General features: G+C 54.5%; 7 protein-coding genes across 7 annotated transcripts; 4 read left to right on the forward strand and 3 right to left on the reverse strand.

Annotated features, from left to right (window-relative positions):
* Positions 1-3997: 3997 nt before the first annotated feature.
* Positions 3998-5654, forward strand: CH63R_04098 (D-isomer specific 2-hydroxyacid dehydrogenase; the record flags this gene model as incomplete). The annotated part of the gene is made up of 3 exons (XM_018299073.1): positions 3998-4234; positions 4546-4700; positions 4763-5654. The coding sequence occupies 3 exons, from the start codon at positions 3998-4000 to the stop codon at positions 5652-5654; spliced, it is 1284 nt and encodes a 427-aa protein (XP_018160319.1).
* A 927-nt stretch (positions 5655-6581) lies between these two features.
* On the reverse strand, positions 6582-8505 carry CH63R_04099 (Amino acid transporter; the record flags this gene model as incomplete). The annotated part of the gene is made up of 2 exons (XM_018299074.1): positions 6582-7421; positions 7480-8505. The coding sequence occupies 2 exons, from the start codon at positions 8503-8505 to the stop codon at positions 6582-6584; spliced, it is 1866 nt and encodes a 621-aa protein (XP_018160320.1).
* Positions 8506-9652: 1147 nt separating this feature from the next.
* Positions 9653-10221, forward strand: CH63R_04100 (uncharacterized protein; the record flags this gene model as incomplete). Its single annotated transcript, XM_018299075.1, has 2 exons — positions 9653-9994; positions 10087-10221. The coding sequence occupies 2 exons, from the start codon at positions 9653-9655 to the stop codon at positions 10219-10221; spliced, it is 477 nt and encodes a 158-aa protein (XP_018160321.1).
* Positions 10222-10933: 712 nt separating this feature from the next.
* On the reverse strand, positions 10934-12411 carry CH63R_04101 (uncharacterized protein; the record flags this gene model as incomplete). The annotated part of the gene is made up of 2 exons (XM_018299076.1): positions 10934-11220; positions 11373-12411. 2 exons carry the CDS (start codon positions 12409-12411, stop codon positions 10934-10936), a joined length of 1326 nt encoding a protein of 441 aa, XP_018160322.1.
* Positions 12412-17228: 4817 nt separating this feature from the next.
* Positions 17229-19946, forward strand: CH63R_04102 (Cytidylyltransferase; the record flags this gene model as incomplete). Its single annotated transcript, XM_018299077.1, has 2 exons — positions 17229-17802; positions 17851-19946. 2 exons carry the CDS (start codon positions 17229-17231, stop codon positions 19944-19946), a joined length of 2670 nt encoding a protein of 889 aa, XP_018160323.1.
* Positions 19947-20247: 301 nt separating this feature from the next.
* Positions 20248-22036, reverse strand: CH63R_04103 (Origin recognition complex subunit 2; the record flags this gene model as incomplete). Its single annotated transcript, XM_018299078.1, has 2 exons — positions 20248-20362; positions 20439-22036. The coding sequence occupies 2 exons, from the start codon at positions 22034-22036 to the stop codon at positions 20248-20250; spliced, it is 1713 nt and encodes a 570-aa protein (XP_018160324.1).
* An 848-nt stretch (positions 22037-22884) lies between these two features.
* On the forward strand, positions 22885-23634 carry CH63R_04104 (HAD superfamily phosphatase; the record flags this gene model as incomplete). Its single annotated transcript, XM_018299079.1, has 3 exons — positions 22885-23106; positions 23163-23501; positions 23551-23634. The coding sequence occupies 3 exons, from the start codon at positions 22885-22887 to the stop codon at positions 23632-23634; spliced, it is 645 nt and encodes a 214-aa protein (XP_018160325.1).
* Between the last annotated feature and the right edge of the window lie 1453 nt (positions 23635-25087).

Consider the following 25087-nt stretch of genomic DNA (forward strand, 5'->3'; position numbering starts at 1 on the left):
GATGGAATGGTTGCAACTTGGCTTGAATACTGAGACGATAATGATTTGTTTTGCAGACTGTTCCTTGCTGACCTGCGAAGGGCCAACTTATACTTTGTCAATGACTACAGAGACTCATAAGCGAGGGACCCTGATGAGTAGGGAGCTTTGAGAACTGCATGACGATAGCAAGACGCCATGAGCTGATGATGGAAACGCAATTTGTTTAGGCTAGGTCTGACACACTGCATTAGTTTCCTGGCCCGCAAGCTATCAATCAGGTTTGCTGATGAATTGATCAGGATATCATGGCGCGTTCGAAGGGTTGGCAATAGATGAAGGTTTTCTCGTGGCTATCAAAATGAAGTTTTTGGGCGTTCCTGTGGCATAGATGAGGCTGAGACGCAGCTCAAAGTTCAGGTGAATGCACGAATTGTCCCTGATGGAAGGCTTCTATGCTGCTTGCGGATTTCTTCTCGACGGCAATGTGTAAAAAATGGTCGATCATCCAGGCCGCATGCTTCGAGAGGGGTGTCAGGGTTGCGATTCTGGTAACAACGTGGGGGGGGGGGGGGGGGTTTCCCTGAATCCGAATGAGTTTTCACTTGCGAGATTGGAGCCTATATCGCTGGGCTCGAATCGATCAGAAGGGCAGTCTAAACTAACCATCAGGGAAATGTGGCTAGTATTTGACGGATCGTACGTAGTAATACTTGGCCATTCGAAAACGAATCAGAGGCCAATTGGGTACTGCCATGTCCAATCATGACATGGTATCCTCAGCTCAACCTATTTCAACCCCAGTCAACATTAATTGGAGTGCAATCCTGTCTCTGAGCATCGCCATGTATCGATTACGGATTGCTTCCTCTTCTCGCTGCCAAATATGGCGATCCGGAATGAAGGTGGACTGCAGGCTCGGAAAAGACAATGTTTGAATGACTGTTTTCATGGAAACATCATCGTGAAAGTGGTTCTGTGGTATCGTATATCGCCAGTATCAAACAAATTCCTAAAAAAATACCAAGACTTGGTTGTGTCGGTTCTTTTTGCTCTCTCTGGAGTACTACAGTGGAGTAAAAATCCATTCAACTTGGTTTTTTTCTCGTTTCACAGTGATTCTACTAATATAACTCCAGTAGTGTCTGTTGGATGAGAGCAGAGGTGTTCAGATCAGTATGCAATGATGATTCTAGACATCTCGATTGAGTGGCGGCTCATTTATCACAACTATTTGCTAGTGCTTACCATTTTACAGTTGAGAGGGAACAAGGCTTGCGAGTGATTATCTCACTCTGGACCACAGATCTGGTTGAGATGCACCCTCGACTTCAGTCTCGTCAGTGAAACTATCAGCGGGATATACAGCATAAGTAAGTTATTGCTTGCTATGTATGACCTTGATGGCGAGTGGAACCGGCGATTCTCCGGCTCCGCTGTCATACTGGCTGACCTTGCAGCTACCCCGAAAATAGCAAAACCTATCTATAATTCATTAGTGGCGTGTGATAAAAGTATTTGAACTCCTCGGTGCTGCTTTAACAGCCAACTGTCCCAGCCTTCATTTGACCTAATAAGCAAACCAAGGTTCATATCACCGGTGATTGATGACCTACATACACTACAGGATTTCCTTATCTTTAGTCGAAGATACAATGGCTCGAAAAGCCCGGCGAGTCTTGTTTAGTATAATTCGTACACATAAGTAAAAAACCTTAACTATAAAGCTATAAAGGACTAAACAGCTGACTATTAGGAACTAAATAGAAGAGTTGTTTGTACTCTATAAATAAGCAATTATAGGTCCTAGAGTAGGAGGAGTCTATTAATACAAAAGAAACTAATAGAAAATTGTATTATATATATAAGGTTATTACTCTAGATAAATTATAAGGAATTAATCCATTTATTTATATAAGTAAATTAGGAATAGTTTAATAAGCTATGGTAGAAAATTAAAAAAAATGTTAATAGATATATCTTATAATGTAGTGTGTGCATGAGAAAGATTAGGTTGGCAAAAGTGGACACTGTGGGAATTGAACCCACGACCTTTCACAATGGCGCGTTCCTGAAGGAAGTGCGAAGCGAAAATCATACCCCTAGACCAAGCGCCCGTTTATGATATAATCTCACCAATTACAAGACTATGTAGCTACTGTGCGGGCCTCCCCTTTGTGTGGCAACATGTTCCGCAACTGGGGGTTGAGAACCACCAGACGGGGCCGCAAGCAGCGAGCGGGCCATTGTGCCGTCATCGACGGAATTTGATCGGAACCACGAAGCCACGGCACGTTTAATCCGTCACTTTTATGTCGTGGTCGATTGTCGGATTCCACTGCTGACGACAACCGACACCACCGCCGGGTTTTCGGGCTCGTGAGAACCTCGAGCATAACGAAACCCCGAAATTTGTGCCAAGCACAGTGACCACTGACCAGCCGTGAATGGACCCGGCGTTGCAGCACGGGAGAGATGCCGACGCTTGATGGATAGCTCCAGGACACCAAAAAGCATGCCATGCGAGGCAAGCTGTGGCCGGAATCGAACCCCTCACACAAAACCCGACAGAACGCCGAACCATCACCGGAGGGGTACCAACAGCCCTCTCGACATCGAGCTTGACGACAAATCTCCGTGCGCCTGGCCTGGGACCGGCGTACGCGGGCTGATCTGTGCATCGTGCCATCCTCCTAGTCCACAGCTGAAAGCAACCCGGCCTCCTTCTATCTGCGGATTAAACCAAAGGACCTGATGCAACTCTGGACGACGGAAAGCGCTGGTTGTGTAACCGAATCGGACGATCCGTGAACGACGGCGGTTAACGATTGGAGAGGTCGCAATATGATTAGGTGATAAGATCAAGCTGTATTGGATGGAAAGGCGCACATATGGTGCGAGCTTGGAAGGTCATTACCCCTCATTTCGGATCACGCTGATAGGATACGGAGACATAAGAGATGCTAGTGCTGCTGACTGTTGCTGCCGGGCGAGCGTAGCCTTCTTCTGCATTGCATGGTGTGCGCGGAAGACGTTCGCCGCAGACAATGTTGAAGATTTACCGGGGGGGATCGCAGCGTTTCATCGTCATGGAAAGGTGCTGCCAACCCAACTGAGGCGGGCGGGGGGCTTGTTACTGCTTCTTGCTCGGGTGGAGGGGATGAACGAACAGGGGATGGATGATGCACCAACCAATGATCGGACGCGTAGGAGCTTTCCCCACGGCCACACAGTACCTGATTTGGAGATACCGAGTCGCAGACAGACTTGTACTGTAGGTCGGTAGGTAGGTGTAAGTAACTGCTGCCCTTGCTGCCCCTTCCTGCTGTGCTGCGTGCACCCGGGCACCTTGTGGCTGACGGAAACATTGCCATGTTCCTTTCCTTGCTGTTGCGTAGGTAGGGTACTCTGTGGGAGTTGACACTGGCAAACAATACCAGTACACATCCGTGCCGTGCTCCAGTCTCGCTGCCTTGAACCTTCCGATACCTGTCCGATATCTGACTGGTCCAGGGGATACTCTGGAAAGGAGGGGCATGGACAACTTGTATCTCGGGAAGGTGGAGGAGATGAAGGCAAACGGCCGCGGGAAGGGGGCGCGAGAGAGGAGGAGAGGCAACCATTCCACACACACTCGCACATCCATCGAGCCAGCAGGGCCCAGAACAGACCAAGCCGCAGCATGGGCACCGATGAGACTTTGTCGGATTCTCTTGCCGCTTTCTGATGTCTGTCTGCCTCACTCCCGGGTCTTATTCCCCGCCTCTTCATCCCGGTCAGCCGCCGCCCGCCGGTGCTCACGAGCATAAATACAACATGCCCCGGCCGCTTTTCCGTTGACCTATTCTCACCCAGATCTCATACAACCAATTCAGCAATCAGTCATCTCCTGGATCCGAAGAACCGGATTTCTCATCCTTTCCAAATCACTACTATATATACCGACCTCCCTCCGCCCCAGCTCGACGGCCCCTTCCTGTCTCTTGACAACCTCATCTCTTCTACTACAAACGTCACAATGGTATTTCTCTCTCGTAGCATCCGTTCTGTTGCTTCCTCGGCTTGGGGACTTCAAACCTCCTCCAAGGCATCGTCACTCGCAAGGCCTGCCTTCAGCCGAGCCGCTGGCACACCTTCGGCTCTCGCTCGCAAGCTGCCTGGTCAGCTCAATTCAATCCGTACACTAACAACTACTCGCCAAAACCAGGTCAAGGTTCTTGCAGTCCTTTACGACGGCGGTCAGCACGCCAAAGACGTGAGTGTCCCCTCTATTCCCGTTCGTTTCACGACCACACAAGAAATGGCCCGGTGCCTTGTCCAAGAAACCCGCACCACCACGTCAGTATGATAGTAGCTCCCGCAGCTGATGCCCCGCCGTGCTCCCGCTGTGGAAAGCTGGTGCGGGGATGACGGGAGGGTGCGGGGCTCGGAGGTCGATCGCTGATACATCGGCATCCTCCCCCAACTTCTTGGCGAGGTGTCTGCGAAACCACCAAATGCGGGGTGCATGGCATATGATATCCACATCCCTGGAGAGCTACCTGGCTGACATTAGAGTCCGAACAGGTTCCTGGCCTTTTGGGCACCACCGAGAACGAGCTCGGCATCCGAAAGTGGCTCGAGGACCAGGGCCACACTCTGGTTACCACTTCTGACAAGGATGGCGAGAACTCAAAGTTCGACCAGGAACTTGTCGATGCCGAAATCATCATCACAACCCCGTAAGTTATCCAAGTTATCCGACACTTGAGTCACGGGCACACGAAACTTACACAACCCCTAGCTTCCACCCCGGTTACCTCACTGCCGAGCGTCTTGCTAAGGCCAAGAACCTGAAGCTTGCCGTCACTGCTGGCATCGGCTCCGACCATGTCGACCTGAACGCTGCCAACAAGACCAATGGCGGCGTCACAGTCGCCGAAGTCACCGGCTCCAATGTTGTCTCCGTTGCCGAGCACGTCGTCATGACCATTCTCGTCCTCATCCGCAACTTCGTCCCCGCTCACGAGCAGGTCGAGCGCGGTGACTGGAACGTCGCCGCCGTTGCCAAGCAGGAGTACGACCTCGAGGGCAAGACTGTTGGCACTGTCGCCATTGGCCGTATCGGAGAGCGTGTCCTGCGCCGCCTCAAGGCCTTTGACTGCAAGGAGCTTCTCTACTACGACTACCAGCCCTTGTCTCCCGAGAAGGAGAAGGAGATTGGCTGCCGCCGTGTAGAGAACTTGGAGGAGATGCTCGCCCAGTGCGACGTCGTCACCATCAACGCTCCTCTGCACGAGAAGACGCGCGGTCTCTTCAACAAGGACCTCATCTCCAAGATGAAGAAGGGTTCCTACCTCATCAACACCGCCCGCGGTGCCATCATCGTCAAGGAGGATGTCGCGGAGGCCCTCAAGTCTGGCCACCTCGCCGGCTACGGCGGTGACGTCTGGTTCCCCCAGCCCGCCCCTGCCGACCATCCTCTGCGCACCGCCAAGAACCCCTTCGGCGGCGGCAACGCCATGGTCCCCCACATGTCTGGTACCTCTCTCGATGCCCAGAAGCGTTACGCAGACGGTACCAAGGCCATCATTGACAGCTACTTGAGCGGCCGCGAAGACTACAAGCCCGAAGATCTCATCGTCCACAAGGGAGATTACGCCACCAAGGCGTACGGCCAACGTGAGAAGAAATAAGCGGCGGATAGCGATGGCATAGCACTCAAACAGAACGGCATCTGGGCTGCCTAGGATATGTGACGGCTTTAGCGTTTGAATTCTGGTTTTCTTTTGGGGGCATTGGCATTGGCATTGGCACTTCTTTGGTATCTGAAATCTAGGTTACCGTACATAGGGAATGTAACCTGATGCGATGCATACTCTGAAAATATCCACGGTCGTGCTCTGTTAGATACGTGCCAACTATGAGGTTGGTGATCTTTTTGCTACGTGATGCTACGAGGAAGAAGGCAGGCAGGCAGGCTTGTTAATATCCACACATCTTCGATGGTGTTCGTCCGCCTGGTCTCGGCCGAGCCTCTAGGGGCTTGCGCTGCTCTGGACAGCGAAGCCGTGAAAGCTCTTGTGGAAAGTAGGCCAGTCCTGTGGCCGTGTGCGTTTGCATGCATTACGAGGTGACTAAGTACCTGGTACAAGTTGTTCAGTTCAGACGCCATCGCCGTCCGTCGTTTGGGTCTATCCGCTTCATCCCACGCCTCTAGGAGTCTCGTTCTCTCGAGTCTCGCGCGGGTTGTTCATCACCACCTCCCATAGCACCGGATGTTGGCCGCATTGTCAAGTCGTATAGCCCATGCCGGTACCGCCATCGACGTCCACCTTCCCGGCCTCGGACAAACCGGCTCGAATACTCTCTACTAATATCTCTCGCATGAATCTGAATGACTCCCAATTTTATGACCCCCTTCCCCTCGCCGCCCCAAAATAAAAAGAGATCCTCTGGGCGGTATCTTAGCGCTCTTCCACGATACGATGCAAAACCCCCCTAAAAAAAAAGGCCTCGTGCCACTGAAGGTTACTCAAAGTCATACCCGTAGCAAGACCATCCCCATAGCCAAAAGAAAAAAAAGGAAGAAAAAAGGAACGTCGCCGTGCTTCCCATCTTCATCAACGCTTCCAGAACTGCCACCATGAACGCCCCTCGTGCTCCAATTGATGCCTCGTCTCGCGCTTGATGACCTGCTGGTCCCGTCCGCGAATGCGCCAAAAGTACACGGGCACGCCGGCGACGACGAATAACACCACCGTCACCGTCTGCAGCGGCTGCGCGAACACGGCACGACTCAGCAGGAACAGCGAGACGCAGCAGAAGATGATGGGCGTTGTGATCCACGTCTTGTATGGGCGGTCGAGCTGTGGCTCGCGTACACGGAGGATGATCAGACCTAGGACTGTGATGAAGTAAAAGGTGTATCCCGCCACACCGTAAAAGGTCAACAGGGTGCCAAACTCGCCCACAACGATGTAGGCAGCCGTCAGCAGGCCGTTGAGCACAAGCGCCCAGACGGGGGTGTAGAAGAGGCCCATGTCGTCGTCGCCGAGGATACGGATTAGGAGATTTGCAACACGCCCACGCGAGGTTCGCGAGGTCGTCACCGAGTGGCCTTCTGACCGAGACAGCCCGATGCTGCCAAAGACGGAGGGGATGTACCCTTCTTTTCCCGCGACATAGACTAGGCGCGATGACGTGAAGGTTGACGAGTTCAGGGCGCCGAAGCAAGACGCCGAGACGATCAACGCGAGCACGAGAGAGCCGACAGGCCCAAATACCTTTGCGCCGAACTGTACCGCGACTGTGTTGGAGGCGTTGATGGCGGCCTGGGGGAGCACGAGGAAGTAGGCGATATTGGCCATAACGTAGGACAAGATCACGAGCGGCATCGCCGTATGGATGACGCGAGGGAGGTCCCGGCTCGGGTTGCGGAACTCGCCAACGACGTAGTTTGTCTGCGGAGGTCAGTCAGCGTATGTGTCCGTGTCTATCCAGGGGAATGCAGTCTCTTACGTTGTCCCAGCCATCATAGGCCCAGAGGCCCGCGTACAGGGCTACTGCCCAAGCAGAGAGATCCGATGACGTGCCAGCGAACCACTCGTGCGTCTTCCACTCCATGTTGGCCTTACCTGTCAGGGTCTTGCCAGTGATTGCAACGACGACGCCCGTCACAGTCACGCCTAGCAGCGCGATGAACTTGAGGAACATGAGCCAGTCGTTTACCTTGGTGCCCAGCTTCGTCGACACGCAGTTGAGCACCGTCACCGCGACCAGCGCCACCAAGGCCACCGCCTTGTTCACCCACGGACTGAGGCTCTCCGCCTCCGCGCCGATCGCCGCCCGGACGAGATACTCCCCCATGATGATGGCGATGATGGCGGCACTACCGGGTTTGAGTACCAGGACCGCAACCCACGTGAACAGGAACCCAGCCATCTCGCCCATGATCTTGGCGAGGTAAACTTGGGCGCCGCCGTTCAGCGGTATTGCGCCGCCAAGCTCCGCGTAACTCGCCGCGCCCGTCCACGCCAGCACACCAGCAATTACCCACACCACGAGTGCGGCGCCAGGCGAGCCGACCTTAGAGCTCACTTGGCTGGGGCTGGAGAAGATGCCGCTCCCTATGATGAGGCCCACGATCAGACTCAAGCCATTGAGGTACGTGAGCGTCTTGTGCTTCTCGAGGCTGCCGCCGCCGAGCCCGCCGTTCTGTATTGCCGTCGAGGTTGGCGCGCCGATAGGAGCGTAGCCGCCGCCGCCGGCGCCGGCGGTGGAGCTTAGGGGAAACAAGTTCGCGGCGAAATCGAAGCCCGAAGAGACGGAATACGAGCGGTCATGGCGGTTCGGTCTGCCGGCGCTCGCGGCCGGATTCGCAGCGTCAAGAGGGTCTTCGGCGTCGAAGGAGAGCTTGCGGGAAGAGGAGATGGAGGGTCGAGAGGAAGGAATGTCCGAGGCGGCTGAGTCGACGCGGGAGGAGGAGGCGAGGGAGGCGAGCTCGAGGGAGTCGCGGTGAGATTGGACATTGGTGTAGGGCGGCATGGTGGATAAGGTTGGATGTCGAGGTGACGAGGATCGCGGCGAGGAGCGACTCTCGACCCAGGTGGATTCGTTCGGCTTGCGAGGAGACGTTGCTGGGGGCTATCGCATGTTGCGCTGGGAATAATTGATGATGTGGTAGTGTGGTAGTGAGGGATACACCGGCGCCCCTGTATGTTTGCGTGTGTGAGTGTGTGTACTTGTGTGCTGTAATGAGAATCGCGGCGAGCTTGGAGAATTTCGTGACGTCGTTTGCATGTACGTTTAAAGGAGTCGTTAGTGTAGTGGTTTTGGTTTTGCGCCTGGAGCCGCCTCTTGTCTCTATACCCACTGGGGGGGGGGGACCCTTTTAAGCGCGGAATTCGAAATAGATCGAGGAGCCCCTCTGCAAAGGGGCCGAAACAAAATGTGATGTATATAATAATGTCTTCTTGTGCAAATTAGTACTGTAGCCGCTTGTTGTCCGGATAAGATTGGCGATCGGAGGTTGGCGAGGAGGGAGAAGATGTCCGGGGGTGGTGGCTTATGATTTAAGGTTAGGAAAGGGGTGGCATTCGGTCGCAACCCCTCGTTTGTAGTTTTCCCTTCTTTTTCCTATCCGTAGTGCACAAACTTGGTTGCAGTGACGAGCGATAGCCGGACAAGCACCAGTTTTTGTCTCTGTTCAGGGCACTCTTGCTGGCTGGCTGATGGGCTCTTCACGCTACAGCTCTGGTTACCTCTGACTTGGCCAAGTTGCACTTGCAATTGTTTCGTACCCGCTCGGACCCTCCGGGAAATTAGTCGGATCAAACGATGATTGGTTTTTCTATCTGTTCGGCGCGGGAACTGCGAGTTGGACCTTGGCGCCTGCCACCGGCTTACCATGTTGGAGTGTGTGTGGGGGGGGGGGGGCCGCATTGGCAGTCTCTTGACAGGCGAAGGGGGAAGGGGCAATATCAAGCCACAGAACTCCCAAGCCACAGGAAGCGGGTCTAAAGGAGCGGGAAGAACGGGGCCTTGACGAGCCGAATCTCTACCTTGACCCCCAGCGGCCGTCCGTCCATCCGCCCGCGCAACTTGAGAGAGACGTCAGCACAGCAACCCTCGGACCACGGTCTCCTACGTCAGTACGCGGAAATCGCCAACCCTACCACCACCACCGCACACGATGCCGTTGGATGATTACGCCTTAACTGTCGGTGGCGGCCTCAAGCTCAAGGGCGCCAAGGTCGGCAAGCCCAAGAAGAAGAAGAGAAGGGAAAAGAGCGACCTCGAGAAAAACCTCGAAACGGGTAACGAAGACGGCGGCGCCGGCTCTACTAGTGGCGCTTTGGTGAAGCGCCGCGATGAGGCTGGGGATGAAGACGACGACAGGAAAAAGAAGTCGAGAAAGAGACGCGGGAGCGAGGACCCCCCGGTGACCGAGGCAGAAGAGGATCGAGACGACGATAGCCGGGTGGTGCACAAGACGGAGGCGGAGCGCCGGTACGAGGAGAGGAAGCGAAAGAGGGTATGTCTAGCAGCATTTCCTACCTGCTTCAACCCCCCTCACTGCTTCAATGCTAGAACGTTCGCTCACAATACCTGCTCTCCCCAAAACAGCTCCTTGAACTCGCCGAGTCGTCTAGCTCCCGACCCGAACTTCTCAAGACGCACAAGGAGCGGGTCGAAGAACTCAATACCTATCTGTCCAAGCTGAGCGAGCATCACGACATGCCCAAGATAGGACCCGGCTAAAGAAAGAAAAAAGAAAGAAAAAAAGAAGAACAGAAAGGGATCGTCGCCCCGTGTGCATATTTGGGATGGAGTTTATTTTGATTCGAGCTGGCTGGCGTTATGTATACCCCTTCAAAGCTGTCGGGATAAGTCTTGGACGAAATCATACCCGACCAAAGTTCCTCATCAGGTTGCAGCAAATATGTAGTCAAATTTGGCAACAAGTGAAACAAAACATTACCGCCGGGATCACCTGGAATGCGACACCTGGAATGCGGCAATCTCTTAGTCAGCTTATGTCTACGTCTCAGATTGCTTCCAATGACTCGAAGCGTCTCAATCTTGGGAATGTCAAATTTTAGTTTGATAAATTTTCACGCTATGTTGGTTTGCTTTGTGTTAAGGATTGCCCAAGGCGTGAACATGATGCCTAGGCTTCTCTCCCCGGCTCCAATGGCGTGCCTAATGTTGATCTGCCAAGTGCCTCTTGCATGTCTGTCATCCTCCAAAAATCAGTTTGTAGCCGCGCAAAGTCTATGTGTCAGGTGTTTTGTGTGTTGTGTCGCACACCAGTTGATGCAATGAGTGAATTGAGACCGTGAGTGTCGTGAGTAAGTGATGCTGATGTGGATGTGTATGTGCTGCCGCCCGCTGCCGTGTCCTGAAAAGACCAAAAAGGAACGAAATAAATTATTTGACAGAAATCGCAATACAATCATGACGCAGGACTGCTTCACAGCAGCAGCATGGCGCCGGCGACAAAGGCGGCGAGGGTGAGGGGCAGGGCGATCGAAACACCGCCAACTGGGGAGGCAACGTTCTGTAGGCCGCCGCCGCCGCCGCTGCTGGAATCGGAAGATTCGGTAGCGGCCGGTTCAGGGTTCACCGCGACAAAAGACGTCGCCGTCACGAGCACAACTTCGCCGTTGGAGGCCGTCGACGTAAAGGTAGAACGGACCTCGCTGAAGCTGGTGGTCCGGGGCGAGGGGCCAGTGGTGGTGGGTGTCTGTCGCGTGTTTGCTGTCAATCAGTTAGCAATCGTGTCCAAGGCGAGGGAGTGACAATGTCCAAGTCTCGTTGGAATCCACGCATCATCCATAATCCCACAAACGGCCGTCCAGGGTCCGCAAAACATGAATTGAATGGGCTACAAAACCGCGGATACAACATACCAGATACAGACAGAGACACAGTCGACAACACCGTCGACACAGGCGAAGAGGAGATCGTGGGAGACGAGGTGGTCACGACCGCAGTAGTAGTCTCGACAGAAAGGGAAGTAGACGTACCCTGCGCGGACGCACTCGAGGACCCCGATGAGACCGTAGTGGGAGCGGACGAGGGAGCAGAAGAAGGGACAGCAGAGGAAGAAGAGGAAGGAGACCCACTGGTCGTCGGAGGGGACTCGGTAGAGACGGAAGAGGACCCAACAGTAGAAGAGGGAGACGCGGTTGGCTCCGTTTGAAACGTACCAGAAGTAGTGGGCGCTGCTGACGTTGCCGGAGTTGTGGGGGTGGTGGGTGCGGGCTGCGATGACTGAGGAGTGGTCTGTTGCTGGGTGTTGGACTGCACCGTCGAGGTCACCGGCTCCGGGGTGGAGCTAGTGGCCGGAGTAGACGGCGACGGCGACGGCGACGGCGACGGCGAGGGAGTTGGGGTTGGGGTCGGAGTTGGGGTTGGAGTATCACTTGCGGGGGGCGCCGATGAGGCAGGCGACGAAGGCGTTTCGGTGGCCGAAGGCGTGTCCGTGGCTGGAGGCGTCGGGGTGGCAGACGGAGTAGTCGTACCATTGTCCTGACGCTTTGCCAGTTGGCCCAGAGCAGAAGCTAGTTCGGCATCGTCCGCCTCGAAGGCGGCGATGGCGTCCTTGTCCGAGGGGTAGACACCATCCTGGTAACGATCGGGGAAGTAGGCATGAAGCAGCCTGTGAATGAGATCCACCTTGGCGGGATCCTGAGCTTCACCCTCGGCAACGAGGACTTGCTCCTGGTGATGCCTCGTGCAAGGTCTTGCCCGGTGGCCGATGGCGGAGGCGAGACCGAGGGTCATCAGGCCGCACACCAGGACGGTGAGCAGGACACGGCGGGCAGCGGTCATCTTGTTTGGCGTCCTGGACGGTCTCTGAGTCGTGGCAGGAATCCCCTTCTCGTTGGCAGCGACAGGCAGCAGTCCCTCTTCTAGGTGTTGGTCGAACTTGGTATCGGAGGCCATGGTAGCGAGAGGGAAACGAGGCGAGGCCGGGGTATCAGGGTGTTATAGAAGGGAGGGAGTGCGTGGGAGAAGGTTACTGCCCAAGGCGGGCGAGACGGAAACGACTGCGTGAGGTCCAATGGACGGCGTCGCCAGCACACTGCGGTATATGCAGGGCAGGGTCGGTGACAGATGCGGGACTCTGTTTTGGCGTTCAAGCTGCAGCAAAGGTGGCGGAAACGCAAGAGCAGATGTAAGAGAAGAGGGGAAAGGAGACCCCGGCGGTGGACACCGGAAGCTTGGAGATTTGTATAAGTGGTTGCAAGCGGCCTCCGTTTGATGGATGTGAGGGGAATGGGGAGGAAAAAACAATGATAGGTCGTGGTACCTGGCCGGCCGAAACCCTTTGTTGGTGGCTGGTATTTAGACCCAGCGGGCTAGGTGTATGTTCTACAATTTCTTCGTACCCGGGGCTTGGTGTCAGAAGGGGGGAAATGGCCCTGCAGCTGAATTGTTTCTCGTCTGAGAAAGCAAGCCTGAACTGATGAGTTGATTGAGGGTTTGAGGCTGACGACAGGTATGGGCGCAGATTGTTGTGAGGTCCAGCAATCTCGCAGTGTGCACGGAGGAATGTGTGTCGAAGTGGTAAGAATTTGACGCGAGGTGGCGATGGATTGAGCCTGATGAGTTGCTGTGAAGTAGCAAGCGAGCGTCGTAAACAAACCGGCGGAGGAATCGAGCGATAGGATGGCGAGAGACAGGACGGTATGGATAATCAGACAAGAAAGGCGACAAGCAGGTGTGAGCGAGGGGATTGGCGTTTAAACCTGTTGAAGATGATCCCGGGCAAGACCTGCACATTGGCGTGGCCCAGCCGGCTTGGAAAGGGAAGGATAAGAGAGTCGGGGCGATGGGGACCACATCTTTTGTGCATATAAGATTCCCTGTTTCGCCGCTCCGGCTACGCACCTACGCGCACCCCTGTCTTGTCGCCCAACTCTACAAGCGCTCTTTTCTCTTGTGTACTAATTGATGATGAGTGGATGGCCCCCTGGTCGACCAGGGAGGAGCTTCTGTCCGCACTGCATCTGGATCCGCTTCACGAATGAAGAAGAGAAAAACAGAAAGGAAAAAGAAAAAAAAAGGACAAAACACTCAACCCCCCCCCCCCCCCCCCAACCGCTCCTGTGCAACCAACGTCCTTCGCCGCGAAGCAGCACTGAGCTTCCTAATTTCATCAACCCGTCCACTTCTTCCATCACCATGTATATCTCGTCATTGCGGTGTCCATCAACTTGCCACGAGTTAAGGCAGCTGGCACTGGCACTGGCAGCCTGCATGTTGCACGGGGATCGACAACCGATGGGTTACCCCCCCTTCCCACTATCCAGTTAATATGGGATATTCCTTTCCTCCTTCCTACCTTTCTTCCCTTTTCTCTCGTCGACTCCTATCTTGGGCTGAGAATGTCGAAAGCCCATTGATGGCGCTAGGCATGTCTTTCCGTCCCTGCTACCCACTGTCTAAAGCCACTGGCTTGGGTTCCCACCCCGGCGGTCCCGTCAAGTGGGTTGTGACATCACGGTGAGCCTCCATATGTGCAGTTTATTCGTACACACGAGTCTCGTATCGTCTCACGAGGAATCGTCAGTCTGATCCAATGTCCCACACATTTGCACAAATTGGTGGATGAGTTCTACTCCGTACATAAAAGGCACTAGTGTAGTCGCTCATTGCTTAAAGTCGATACGAGCTGTCTGATGCATGGCCATGCGTATTTGATGACTTGACCACTTGTGGTGACTCTGCCCATACACACCCATCCCCTCCGCCTAATGCCATGCACATATATGATGCCGATCAGTGACCAGTCACACCATACATGTAAAGGTTGCCTCAGTCAAGTCGGTTCCATCCTCGCATCATTGCTTCTGCGATCTGAGTCCTGACTTTCGAGGCCTGCACCCAGCCGCCCTAGGTAGGGTAAAGAGGTGTATCCGTGCTTCGTAGGTAGGTAGCGGGCGCCCGGGGTTGGGGTCTGGGGTCTCGGTGCCGCAGCTTTTGCGACATCCACCACGCTGGCACTGCATGCATGCAGATGCAGGTCGATTACGAACCCACTGTCGGGTCAGCTTTGCAGGTGTCGCGGATCCCCAAGGGAGCTGATGGATGACGCTTGTTGCTTTTTGGCCTCGGTTTCCCTTCTGCTGATAGAGCCTCAATATCGATCCCTCCCTCGACTTAAACTTAGGTGAACAAATGTCTTTGGGACCGAAAGAGATGGCTCCTGGCCGAAATGAACGCGCCTTCCCTGTCCAATGTATATCGTCAAACGGCGAGTGTGATTGTACAGCGTGTACCGTCCATTTGGACCCGACTCCGTCCTCCGTGGACGTGGACAGTGGCTGTGGTCGTCGCACTGGTTGTGCACCTGAAGCCACCGGACGACTTCTCAGCCCCGTTTGACGTTCTGTTTGCGTGCGTTTGAAACAGCGAGCATAGGTACCATGCGGACGGAGGGTGTGCCGTCGCTCTTCTGTGTGTCAGGGCGACAGACAGACGTTCCCGTCAGACCGTCACGACGGGGCTGGGGTCGACACTCGATAAGATAACAGAGCCTCTCGTATTTTGACTTTTCCCGTGGGTTTGTCCTTTTGTTTGGAGGAGTATGTGGCCTGTGCTGTGGTTTCTCCAGCATATCCCCCCGGTCCTTGCCAGCCAATGCTCGAGCCACTGCAGGGACCAGGTAATACGAGATGCGCCCTCACTCTCTCCCTCTGTCTTTTTCTCTCTATTTCTCTCTCCCTCACCAAGTCACATGGGTCCTGGGGCAGTTGAGCAGTCCGAAGTCGAATGCCGGGCCTCGACTCTCTTCACAGTCGTGGATGCCGACTTAGGCAGGTGTGGCATGCTTCATGGCCCGCTACCGTAGCAAAAGCAACCGGGTTCTAGCGGGGGGCGAAGGGACCGAGGCAGCTGTGGACTTCTGCCAATTCGCTGCTTCGACGGGAAGATCAAGGAGGGTAGCGTCCGAATTGGGAAACGGTCAGCGACGCCGATTCCGATACGGTCGCCCCACGATCTGCCCGTGGTTGTGGCTTACCGCCTCCGATTTCCAATTGACAGATATTTTTGGCACATCTTTCGCTGACGACGCCGCTTGGCGAGCGAGCGCAAGAAGTAGGCGGATGGATGGGATGTGACCATCTCGACGATGCCGGAGGAACAGTTTTTTTCTTCTTCTTCTTTCTTGGACGACACTGACTCCCACTCCAGATTACTTACGTGCTCTCCTCTCTTTCTCTCTCTCTCTCTCTCTCTCTCTTTCTCCCTCTCTCTCTCTTTCTTATTGACCCTCTGGGATTAGAGGTCAGTGACAAATGTGACGCAAGGTAGGGCCCCTCCCCCTCCACACGACCCTTAGGCATTTCGTCAGCCGTCCACCTATCGCAACGTCGCAACCGGTCTTGCAAGTTGACAGCAACATGTTTTATTGATTCTGTACCGATGACCATCGTAAATGCTGCATGTGGTGTGCGTGCGCTGCCATAACCAGGCCGCCAAGTCAAGTCGAACATGTGACGGAACCGCGATACATGATGCCAAGGTCTGTCGAATGCTACAGTGAGTACGCCGGTCATCACTGTGCGCTGACGCGGCCAATTGAGTTTATCGTCCCAATGAGCTGAAGACTGGCCGCGCTTTGGCTTGGCCTGTGCCGGTGTCGAGATTACTTAAAAGTGACACCGCGACGTCAACATTACTCCCGTCGAGAAGGGAGAATGCCAGGTATTGCCTGTCCACCCACCGGATCGGGTCGCGAATCGAGACTGCCCTGACTATGTGTCGGACATGGGATCACCGGATTGTGAGTTTGCATGCCTGTATCAGATTGCTCCCCATGTGGCAAGTGCATGTTGTCAAGCGCCTCATTATCATATCACAGTAGTGTTTCTTGTCATCTTGTCTCGCCAGTCTCGCGAACGAGAGACGTGCCTTCGGTCCCGTCGGGAAGGATTTTGTACAGTGTATCATGGCATTACCTAATCATCCTCACCCGCAGTTCCAGCGCTCAACCGGAACCCAGCTTGGCGGCCCCGCCAAGAACAGCATGGCAAGATGGGCCTTGGGCGCCTTTGGCTAAGCCACTGGCTGTGCTGTTTGGCCTTACGGCTCGTGCACGCAGCAGAACCTCCAAAGGAAAAAAAGGGAAAAAATCCGGTCGGCAGTGGGAGGGAATGTCATGTCACGTCTCCTAGCAGGCTGGGGCCTTGGCCGCTGTCGCTTGTCACTGTGCCGTCCCGTCCAGTGTCCAGTCGCGTTGGCGCATTCCTCCCTGGCGCCGCGCGGCTGATGGGCCGCTTTCCCAACACGGCGAGGCAAGAAAGCCCGCTACAAACCTGTGCGGCCCCAGCCAGCCCAGATGACAGACAACACACAGCTTTAGCGGTTCGCAACCTAACCCAATTTGCGACTCTCTCTCGCTCTCGTGTTTTGTCTTTCATGTGATGGATGGGGAGCTCCCCACTACTACCACCTCAGCGTTGTCAAACCTCCCTCCTCTCCCTCACCACTGATCGCCAATGGCTTGACTTTGACTAAACTCGACCAAACAACATCAACAAAACAAGCAGTCTTCGTGTTCCGACGTCTTGGACCACGCTCGCCTACGTCCACCTGGGACACACCCCGCGTCTTACCTAGCCCCATGTTGCCCAGCAGCGTCAACACCAATAACCACGCCCACACCCATACTCGCTCCCGTACCCGCGCCCAATAGCTTCGGCGACTTGTGGATGAACGCTGGCGCAACACCTCCCCGATGCGATAGCTTCGTCATGCCCGAGCACCTCGACCCAAACGCTCTCTTCGGCCACGATACAGAAGAAAACGATGAGATCCGGACCCTCAGTCGATCACCCCATCCCTACCACCACCTCAACACTGAGCTCCCTCACCCCGCCCATCGCCTAGTGTACCGCCCGGCCAATGCAACGCCGACGCCGCCGAGGACCTCGTCAGCAGATTCGAGCCGAACCCCGTCTCCTTTCCCCTCCTTCACCAAGGACTCTTCGCAGGGGAGCGATAGCGGTACTGAAGCCGACGATGAGCATTTCTTAAAGGGGCTTCCGGCACCCAAGGTGCGTCTGCATAAGGGGTTGAGGGGGCGCAACGAAGTGCTTTCGGGCGCATCCACACCCTTGTTCTCTCCAGACCAGGAGGAGGATGCCCTCCAAAGACGTAAGGAAAAGGAAGACCGGAAAGAAGCCCGCAGATTCCTCAACGACCGCAATTACCGGCGCACAAAGGAGCTCATTCGCCGCGTATCCGAGTTCGTCATTGTTGGCTCCCTTTTTGCCGTCGTTCGTTCCAATCCTACGGTGAGGCCCATCTTCTCCGCCTGGAGTCGAGGTATGTGATGCCCAGCTAGCGGGCCAGATGTAAACTCACAATCTGCAGAATTGCGCTTCCCAGCCGCGTTGATCACGTCTCTTATGATCCTCTACCCACTCCGACTGATCGCGTGGTCGACCCGCCACCAAACCTCGTCCAAGAAGTCGCCAATCGCCGTACCTACCATCTTCGATCCCGCGCCTATTTTATATCCGCCTTCCGTGACGCTACTGCTGTCACTCCTAATATCCCCCGACAATCAGGCCGTCATCCTCCCAAACATCGTTCTCAGCATTTCATCGATACCCAAATATTTAATTCCTACGGCAGACGCTTACGAAGCAATCAACCCTCTTCAATGGATATTCTCATGCCTACCAGTGTTGATGTCCCACCAGACGACATCTCCATCGCACGCAAGACCGGCCATCTCCCCAGAGACTGCCGTCCTTCTCTATCCGCTACATCAGACTCTACTCTTAGTGTTGCATTACCTTACGACGACGAGCTTGCTTACAGCCGAGCTACAACTATTGTCCATTGCCCTGATCAATGTACTGCTACTCGCACACTCGCCCCAAGCAACCATTCTCCAAGCACTCCTATGGGGAGGCGGCGTCGGCGTCCTCGTCATCTGTGGACCCGTTATTCGATGGGGAATCGCCTTGGCTAGGGTTCCGAGGCTACGATTCAAGCGGGTTGTAACCCCTTCGAAAAAATCGTCCGTCTTTGGATTCCTCTCCGAAGGCTTGTCCATACGCCGCTTCAAGCATGAACTGCTGGGTTCGTCGCTGGAGGAGTCTGCTTCGGAGCTGGGCGACTCCGAGGACGAGATCGTGAACGGGCCGCTCTCAAATGTGATGAGAGTCAGGACGTTCGGCATGGCCGACATGCCATCCCAAGCAGACCGTAAGCCGGACGGCTCTTGGAGCAAGTCTCCAGAATCGCCAGACGGCACCACCGTTGGGCGACGCAATACCTTCCCTTACACCCTACAGCGGCCTCGGCCTCGGCGATCCCTGACCCACACATCGGCGGGTCGCAGGAAGCGCACCGCTTCGACCACCGTCCGCTCGTTCTTCAAACTGACCGAGGCACAAGCCACCGTGAGAAAATGGACGTACGCAACCTATGTCTACATCTGCATCGTCGCCATCATTCTTGTGCCCGTGCGAGAGTACATCGGCAGATTTGCCCTGATGGGCAACGAACCCGTCGGGTGGGCGCTGGGATACCTCTTTGGTGAGCTGCCGCGGTTCAGATTCAAAGTCGTTGAAGCGAACCTCGAGAGGTGGATTTGCTTGCCCACGCGCCTAGATGAAGGCGCAAAGGTGGCCTGCCATCTCGGCTGGGTGCAGCGCATCCGGCTCTCCGACTTTGGCGAGGCGAACACGCGACTGCTGATGAGCGCCTATTGGCTTGCCATAGTTGTCGTCGGCTTAACTGTGGTCATCCGCCTTGACCCGAAGTACGAAGTGGACACGAGGCGAAAGGTGTTCCACTTCATGATGGTTGGCATGTTCCTACCGGCGACCTACATCGACCCTGTTTTCGCCGCCCTGGCGCTGTCCCTGGTCCTCGCAATTTTCCTTATCCTCGACCTCCTGCGAGCGAGTCAGCTACCGCCCCTGTCGAGACCCATTGCCTCTTTCCTCACTCCCTACGTCGACGGAAGAGACCACAAAGGCCCCGTCGTCATTTCGCATCTGTTCCTCCTGATCGGCTGCGCCATCCCGCTTTGGCTGTCCCTGGCAACCCTTCCGCGTACCGGCAGCGGCTACCTGACCGGCTGGGAGGTACCGACGCGTGAGGTGAGCATGGTGGCGGGTGTCATCTGCGTTGGTTTAGGCGATGCAGCCGCATCCCTTATCGGCCGCCGCTACGGACATCGTAAGTGGGTCTGGGGCGGTGGAAAGAGTCTCGAGGGCAGCGTGGCCTTTGCCATGGCGGTCTTCCTCGGTCTCATGGCGGCGACGACGTGGTTGAGGGTCGGGGGCTGGCCAGTCGCCGACGAGCAGCATGTGACCTGGCCCGCGGCCGCTCGCAACGCTGGTTTTTGCGCCAGCATCGCCAGCTTGACGGAGGCCGTCCTGACCGGCGGAAACGATAACGTTATCGTGCCGGTGGTGCTCTGGACGTGTGTCAAAAGCATCGGGGTATAGGCATAGAAGGGGATATAAATGGCGTTTGATGGCTGGTCAATGGGGTCTGCTGGTTTGGCCTAAACCCCCCTTAGAGCATCCAATGGGTATTATGATCATTACGAATGCAACGTTTGTTTTCTGTATGTTTTGCTGCGACCCTCATGTGGTTAACCGCCCATACCGGTTTCTAGCTCATTTCCCATTCCAATGTGCAAATGCCATGCAGTGTGTGTATGTGTGTGTGTTGTGTGTGTCCGTTTCAACGGGACGATTTGTATCACAAGCATATTCTCCCCAGTCTGTCACTCACTGCCCCAAATCATGACATCAGATCCTCGAGTATGGCCTCGAGCTCCTCCCGCCCGAACGGGATGCTCAATAGCTCCGTGCCGAGGGCATCCTTCCTGCTGGTGATGATTTGATGGTCGTGGAACCTGCGCTCGTCAGTCAATGTTCAAGGACATGAGAATGCCGGGTGAGAAAAGATAGCGCGCGCGTGTGTATACATACTCCTTCAACAGCGTGCGGAAGGCCATCTCGGAACTGCAGATGAAGTCCTCGACGGCCTTGTTGTACACCATCCGGTACTCGACGCCCGGGTTCTCGGCGCCGAACTGCTGCTGCTGCTCGCCGTCGTCCATGACGGACAGGACCTCGATGACGAGCAGCTCGAACAGTTTCTTGGCGTTCTCGGGCAGCGAGCGCAGGACGAAGACGACGCCGTCCTTGCCGTTGACGCGGCGGGCCTTGCGGCCGAGCAGCTCATGCACCTCGTCGACGGCGTCCAGCTCGACGTCCAGCGGCTGCAGGGTGGTGCAGTCGTGGAAGAGGAAGTTGAACGACGTGCGCTGGGCGGCGTCCCAGAGCAGCGGGAAAGAAGGCGTGTCGGCTGTCGCGATGAGGCGGATACGCGGGTGAGCGGCGAGCTGGGCAAGGAGCTGTTGCATCGCCGGTTTGCGGAGGGGCACGGCATCGATCGAGTTCAAAATAACCGTCAGGTGGGCGGGCGAGGCGGTGAGGGCGGAAGAAAGGGCCTGGACCATTGCCGTGGCCTGGGCGGGCAGCTTGGGAGGCGGGCTGAGGGCCGAGGCCAAGGTGGTGAAGACGTCGCGCGGCGTGATGGTGCGTACGTAGCCGTTCACCACAACAATGGGCGCCCTGGGGTCCGCCGCGTACAGGTGCTCCGCCAGCTTGCCCGCGAGGTCGCGCTTCGACCCTTGACCGTAGAGACACAGGCTGAACCCCTGGCCGAGCTCGAAGCGCCACTGCTCGAATGAGGCTTCGTGGAGGGACTGCAGGTAGGCGAGGTCCTCGGCGTGGGGCTCCTCCCGGGCGCGGAGGAGGTCAAAGAACTCGCCGTGGGTGAGAAGTTCGAGGGACGAGAGGGTGTTGTACGACGTCTTTGCGCGGCCGGGTTTGTTGTGCTCGAAGTAGATCTCGTGGGGGGGGAGGTCGCGGGGCGGGGTCGGGGATTTCGGCGGCGGTTGCTTGCGCGGACGCCCCCTGCGGCGGGAGGGAGTCGCGGATGGTGTTTCTGGTTCGGGTTGTTGTGCGGTCTCTGCCGGTGCTGTGTCTCGTTCGTCTGCCTCCTCTGCCTCGCCTTCTTCTTCTTCGTCGTCTTCTTCTTCGCTCGACTCGTAAATTTCCCGGGCCAGGCCTCCTCCGTCATCTTCGCTATCATCGGCGACGACGCTCTGAATGAGAGACCGGGCGCTTTTCCGACGTGCAGAGCGATCGGCTGCCTGTCTCCTTCTCGGTGTTATGGCCTTTGATGGTGTTACCAGAGCGTCCACATGTCGCAGTTTCGAGGGCGTGACGGGGCCGCTGGCTGACGGAATGGCGGGCTTGGGCTTGGGCGGGCGGCCCCTTCGCTTCTTTGGAGTTTGCTTCACGGCCACCGGTTCCGTATCTACCTCCTCTTCGTCATCGTTGTCAGAGGGTATTTCGTATGGGTCGACAGGTGCAGTTCGACGCCTCCGCTTCGACGGGGTGCCGTCCACAGGCTCGGGTTTGGTATCGTCCTGAAGTTGCTGGCGGGAGCGTTTCTGGCTCAGTCTCCCACTGGGGGAGTCGCCCACGTCGGGTTCATTTGTTCCCCTGAGAACCATTGTCGACGTTACGTTGTTGCTTGTCCAATGTGTGGGTTCAATGGCAGGTGGTTGTATACTGCAGGCTTCTGAGGGCACGGCACAGCAACGGACGACGCGCTGACGCGAAAATGTGAAGTCGGGCAAGGGAGACCGGGAAGTGGGTCCGTGGCTCTAATTGAACTGGGGAAACGTTGGTGCATCCAGTGGCCTACCGCCCATAGTCACGATACGATGCTATCTATCTGGTTCAACCAGTCATTGTGTCCATGGATTCCCCTTGGCGTGCTTTTGGCAAGCGGTCTTCAATTGTGTCTTTGCTGATGCTTTTGCTCTATCATTTCGAGAGACACTCTCGAATCATAGCCGAACTGACTGGTGTCACCTGCTAGATATAAGCATGCCTGTCGTCCAACATGATGTACGTATGCAACCGAAATTCAATTCAGATATAGTATTGGCGGGGTTTTCTCCAATCCCAAAAAGAGGAGATGGATCGAAAGTGCCAACCCCGAATGAGTTCAAGACGAGCGACGACACTTTCAAACTGATAGGATAAAATAGTTCCGCCACAGTTCTGTGCTGGGCTTCAATTCGAAATTCCCCCATTCACTGGTGCATATTTCTCATGTTAGGCCGAGCACTACCACCTGTCCGAACTAAATGTCAAGATTCTGTTCATCAACAGGTAATCCACATGCAAACGCTGTCTGACAGGGGCCCCTGCACATCGACAACCTTATCTTATCAGCAGACAGGGGTAGCTACCGCCCCAAGCTCCAAGAGCCAAATTTCAACTCTCTAGTCCAATGCGCTCAACCACACAGACGTCACCTCTCCACAGCCTCACCTCTAGGCCGTTAGCTAAGATGAATCTCAACCTCTCAGGATCGGTGAATGTCTTCAAATTACTTTTCAGACCATCCCTTTGTCTACCGCAACACACCGTCGCCACTTTTAACGATTTGCCAATTCCCCTGCAGAAAGCCTTCGAGGGGCAGAACCGTAACTGTGACATCCGGGCGGTTGTTCTTGACAAGGACGATTGCTTCGCGGTCCCCCACACTAATGAAGTCTATAAGCCGTATAAGGTATGTCGACCTACCTAGCTTAACGCGCCTTCATTTCCACTCACCATCGTCAACAGGAACGCTTTGAGCAGCTCAAGGCCGCGTATCCCGGCCGCCGGCTGGTCATTGTTTCTAACACCGCCGGAGCCACATCCTACGACACCTCGCTGAGGCTGGCCAAAGAACTAGAAGAGGCAACTGGAATCACCGTTCTTGCTCACAAAACGAAGAAGCCCGGCTGCGGTTCCGAGATCATGGAGTACTTCCGCAGTCATCCCGAGACGGGTGTCTCCCATCCATCCCAGGTCGCCGTCGTTGGTGACCGCTTGACGACCGACATGATGCTGGCCAACATGATGGGCGGCTGGGGGTTTTGGATCAGAGAAGGCGTAGTGCCAGCTGAGAAGAAGAGCATTGTAAGTCAGCCATTTTAGGAAACTGAAAACTGTCTGCTAATGAATTTAGTTCTCGAGACTTGAATGGCGTTTGGCTGCATCTTTGACTGCTAGGGGCTGCCAGGCCCCAGTGCCACAGAGCCCCTTTAAGTAGGTAGTTGATGGCCTGCTTCTCTAATGCTTAAGTCACGGTGGGTGAGGTTTGCTTTGTAAAGCATGCTAGGTGTATTGATTATTTTTCTATCCACTTTCAAAGGACAAGCATCCATCCAGCTTCCCTAACTGTAAGCCTCACCTTTTGGCAACAATTTCTACTGTCTTATTGTATGTCTTAGTACTTTAGTATGTACTCTTACGTCTTGTTAATAGTTTCTATCTTTCTATTAAAGCTCTTACTGCAATACTTAATTACCTTACCCTCTAGAATATTACCTCCCTATAAGACCTAACTCCTACGAAGTATACACTGCCTACAATATCTTAGACTAATTTTTAATCCTATACCTCTAAATGTAAATAAGTAGTAAGAACTATTTATATACAATTTACTTCTTATTGCTTTATATATCTATAAATTAGAGGCTTACTATAGATATGTATTACTTAAGTTTATATATTAAATAAGTAGCATAATACGCAATCATAAAGCCCTAGACTTAAATTACTAGGTCTTACTTAGCCTATGTATTTTCTTTTCTTATCTAGTATTATCTTTTTATAATATAGCTGCATTTTCTCTTAATTCTTTTCTACCTTTATCCTATTGCTCCTTATGTCTAATACTATTCTTGTTTTGCTATTCCTTCTGTCTTATTTCTTAATGCTACTCTCTACTTCTGTCCTATTACTCTTTCTCCTCTGTTACTCTTTAAGTCCTATCACTCTTTCTCTCCTGCCACTCCTTCCGTCCTGACACTCTTTCCGTCTTGTTGCACCTTCCGTCTTGTCACTCCTTCCGTCTTGTCACTCCTTCCGTCCTGATTCCTGATACTGTTCTTGCCTCTCTAGGTAGGTATTCTTGTCTCCTGCTGCTATTACTTATCCTGTCACTACTTCCGTCTTGTTCAAGAGAGCCATTTTTGTCGCATCACTTGGGCAATTGTCTTCACATTCACGTGCTCCTTCCTTATCTAATTCACTAGACCACCCTCAATCACTACCTGTCCTCCAAGGACATAAAAACTTCAACCTTTTTTAGCAGTCTCAAAATAGATAGACCTTTGCAGCCCAATACAATACGCACTTGGATCTAGGTTTTCCCTGCTTCTCTCGACTCGACCCCGATTCATTCAGTTTGTGTTAGAAATCTTTAGGAGCCTGGTCACTCTTACATCGTCTAGTATTCATTCGTTCCTTCTCGAATCACCAAGTCGAATCCATCCTGGGCTCGCCTACAATCATTCATTCACCTGCAATCCTTCAGAGTAGGTCTATATTATCCCGGCTTCATTTACTTCGTCCACACTACCAAGGTCAGTAATTCAGCCATCATTCCTAGACGTTAGGGTAATCCATGATCACATTGTTTACTACTCAATAGCTTTCTTGCTCTACCTTTGCTCATCAGCATCCTTACCTCCATCCTTACCCATATCACTCACACCCGA

The sequence above is a fragment of the Colletotrichum higginsianum genome, chromosome 3 (assembly GCF_001672515.1).
Source record: "Colletotrichum higginsianum IMI 349063 chromosome 3, whole genome shotgun sequence".
Lineage (NCBI taxonomy): Eukaryota > Fungi > Ascomycota > Sordariomycetes > Glomerellales > Glomerellaceae > Colletotrichum > Colletotrichum higginsianum.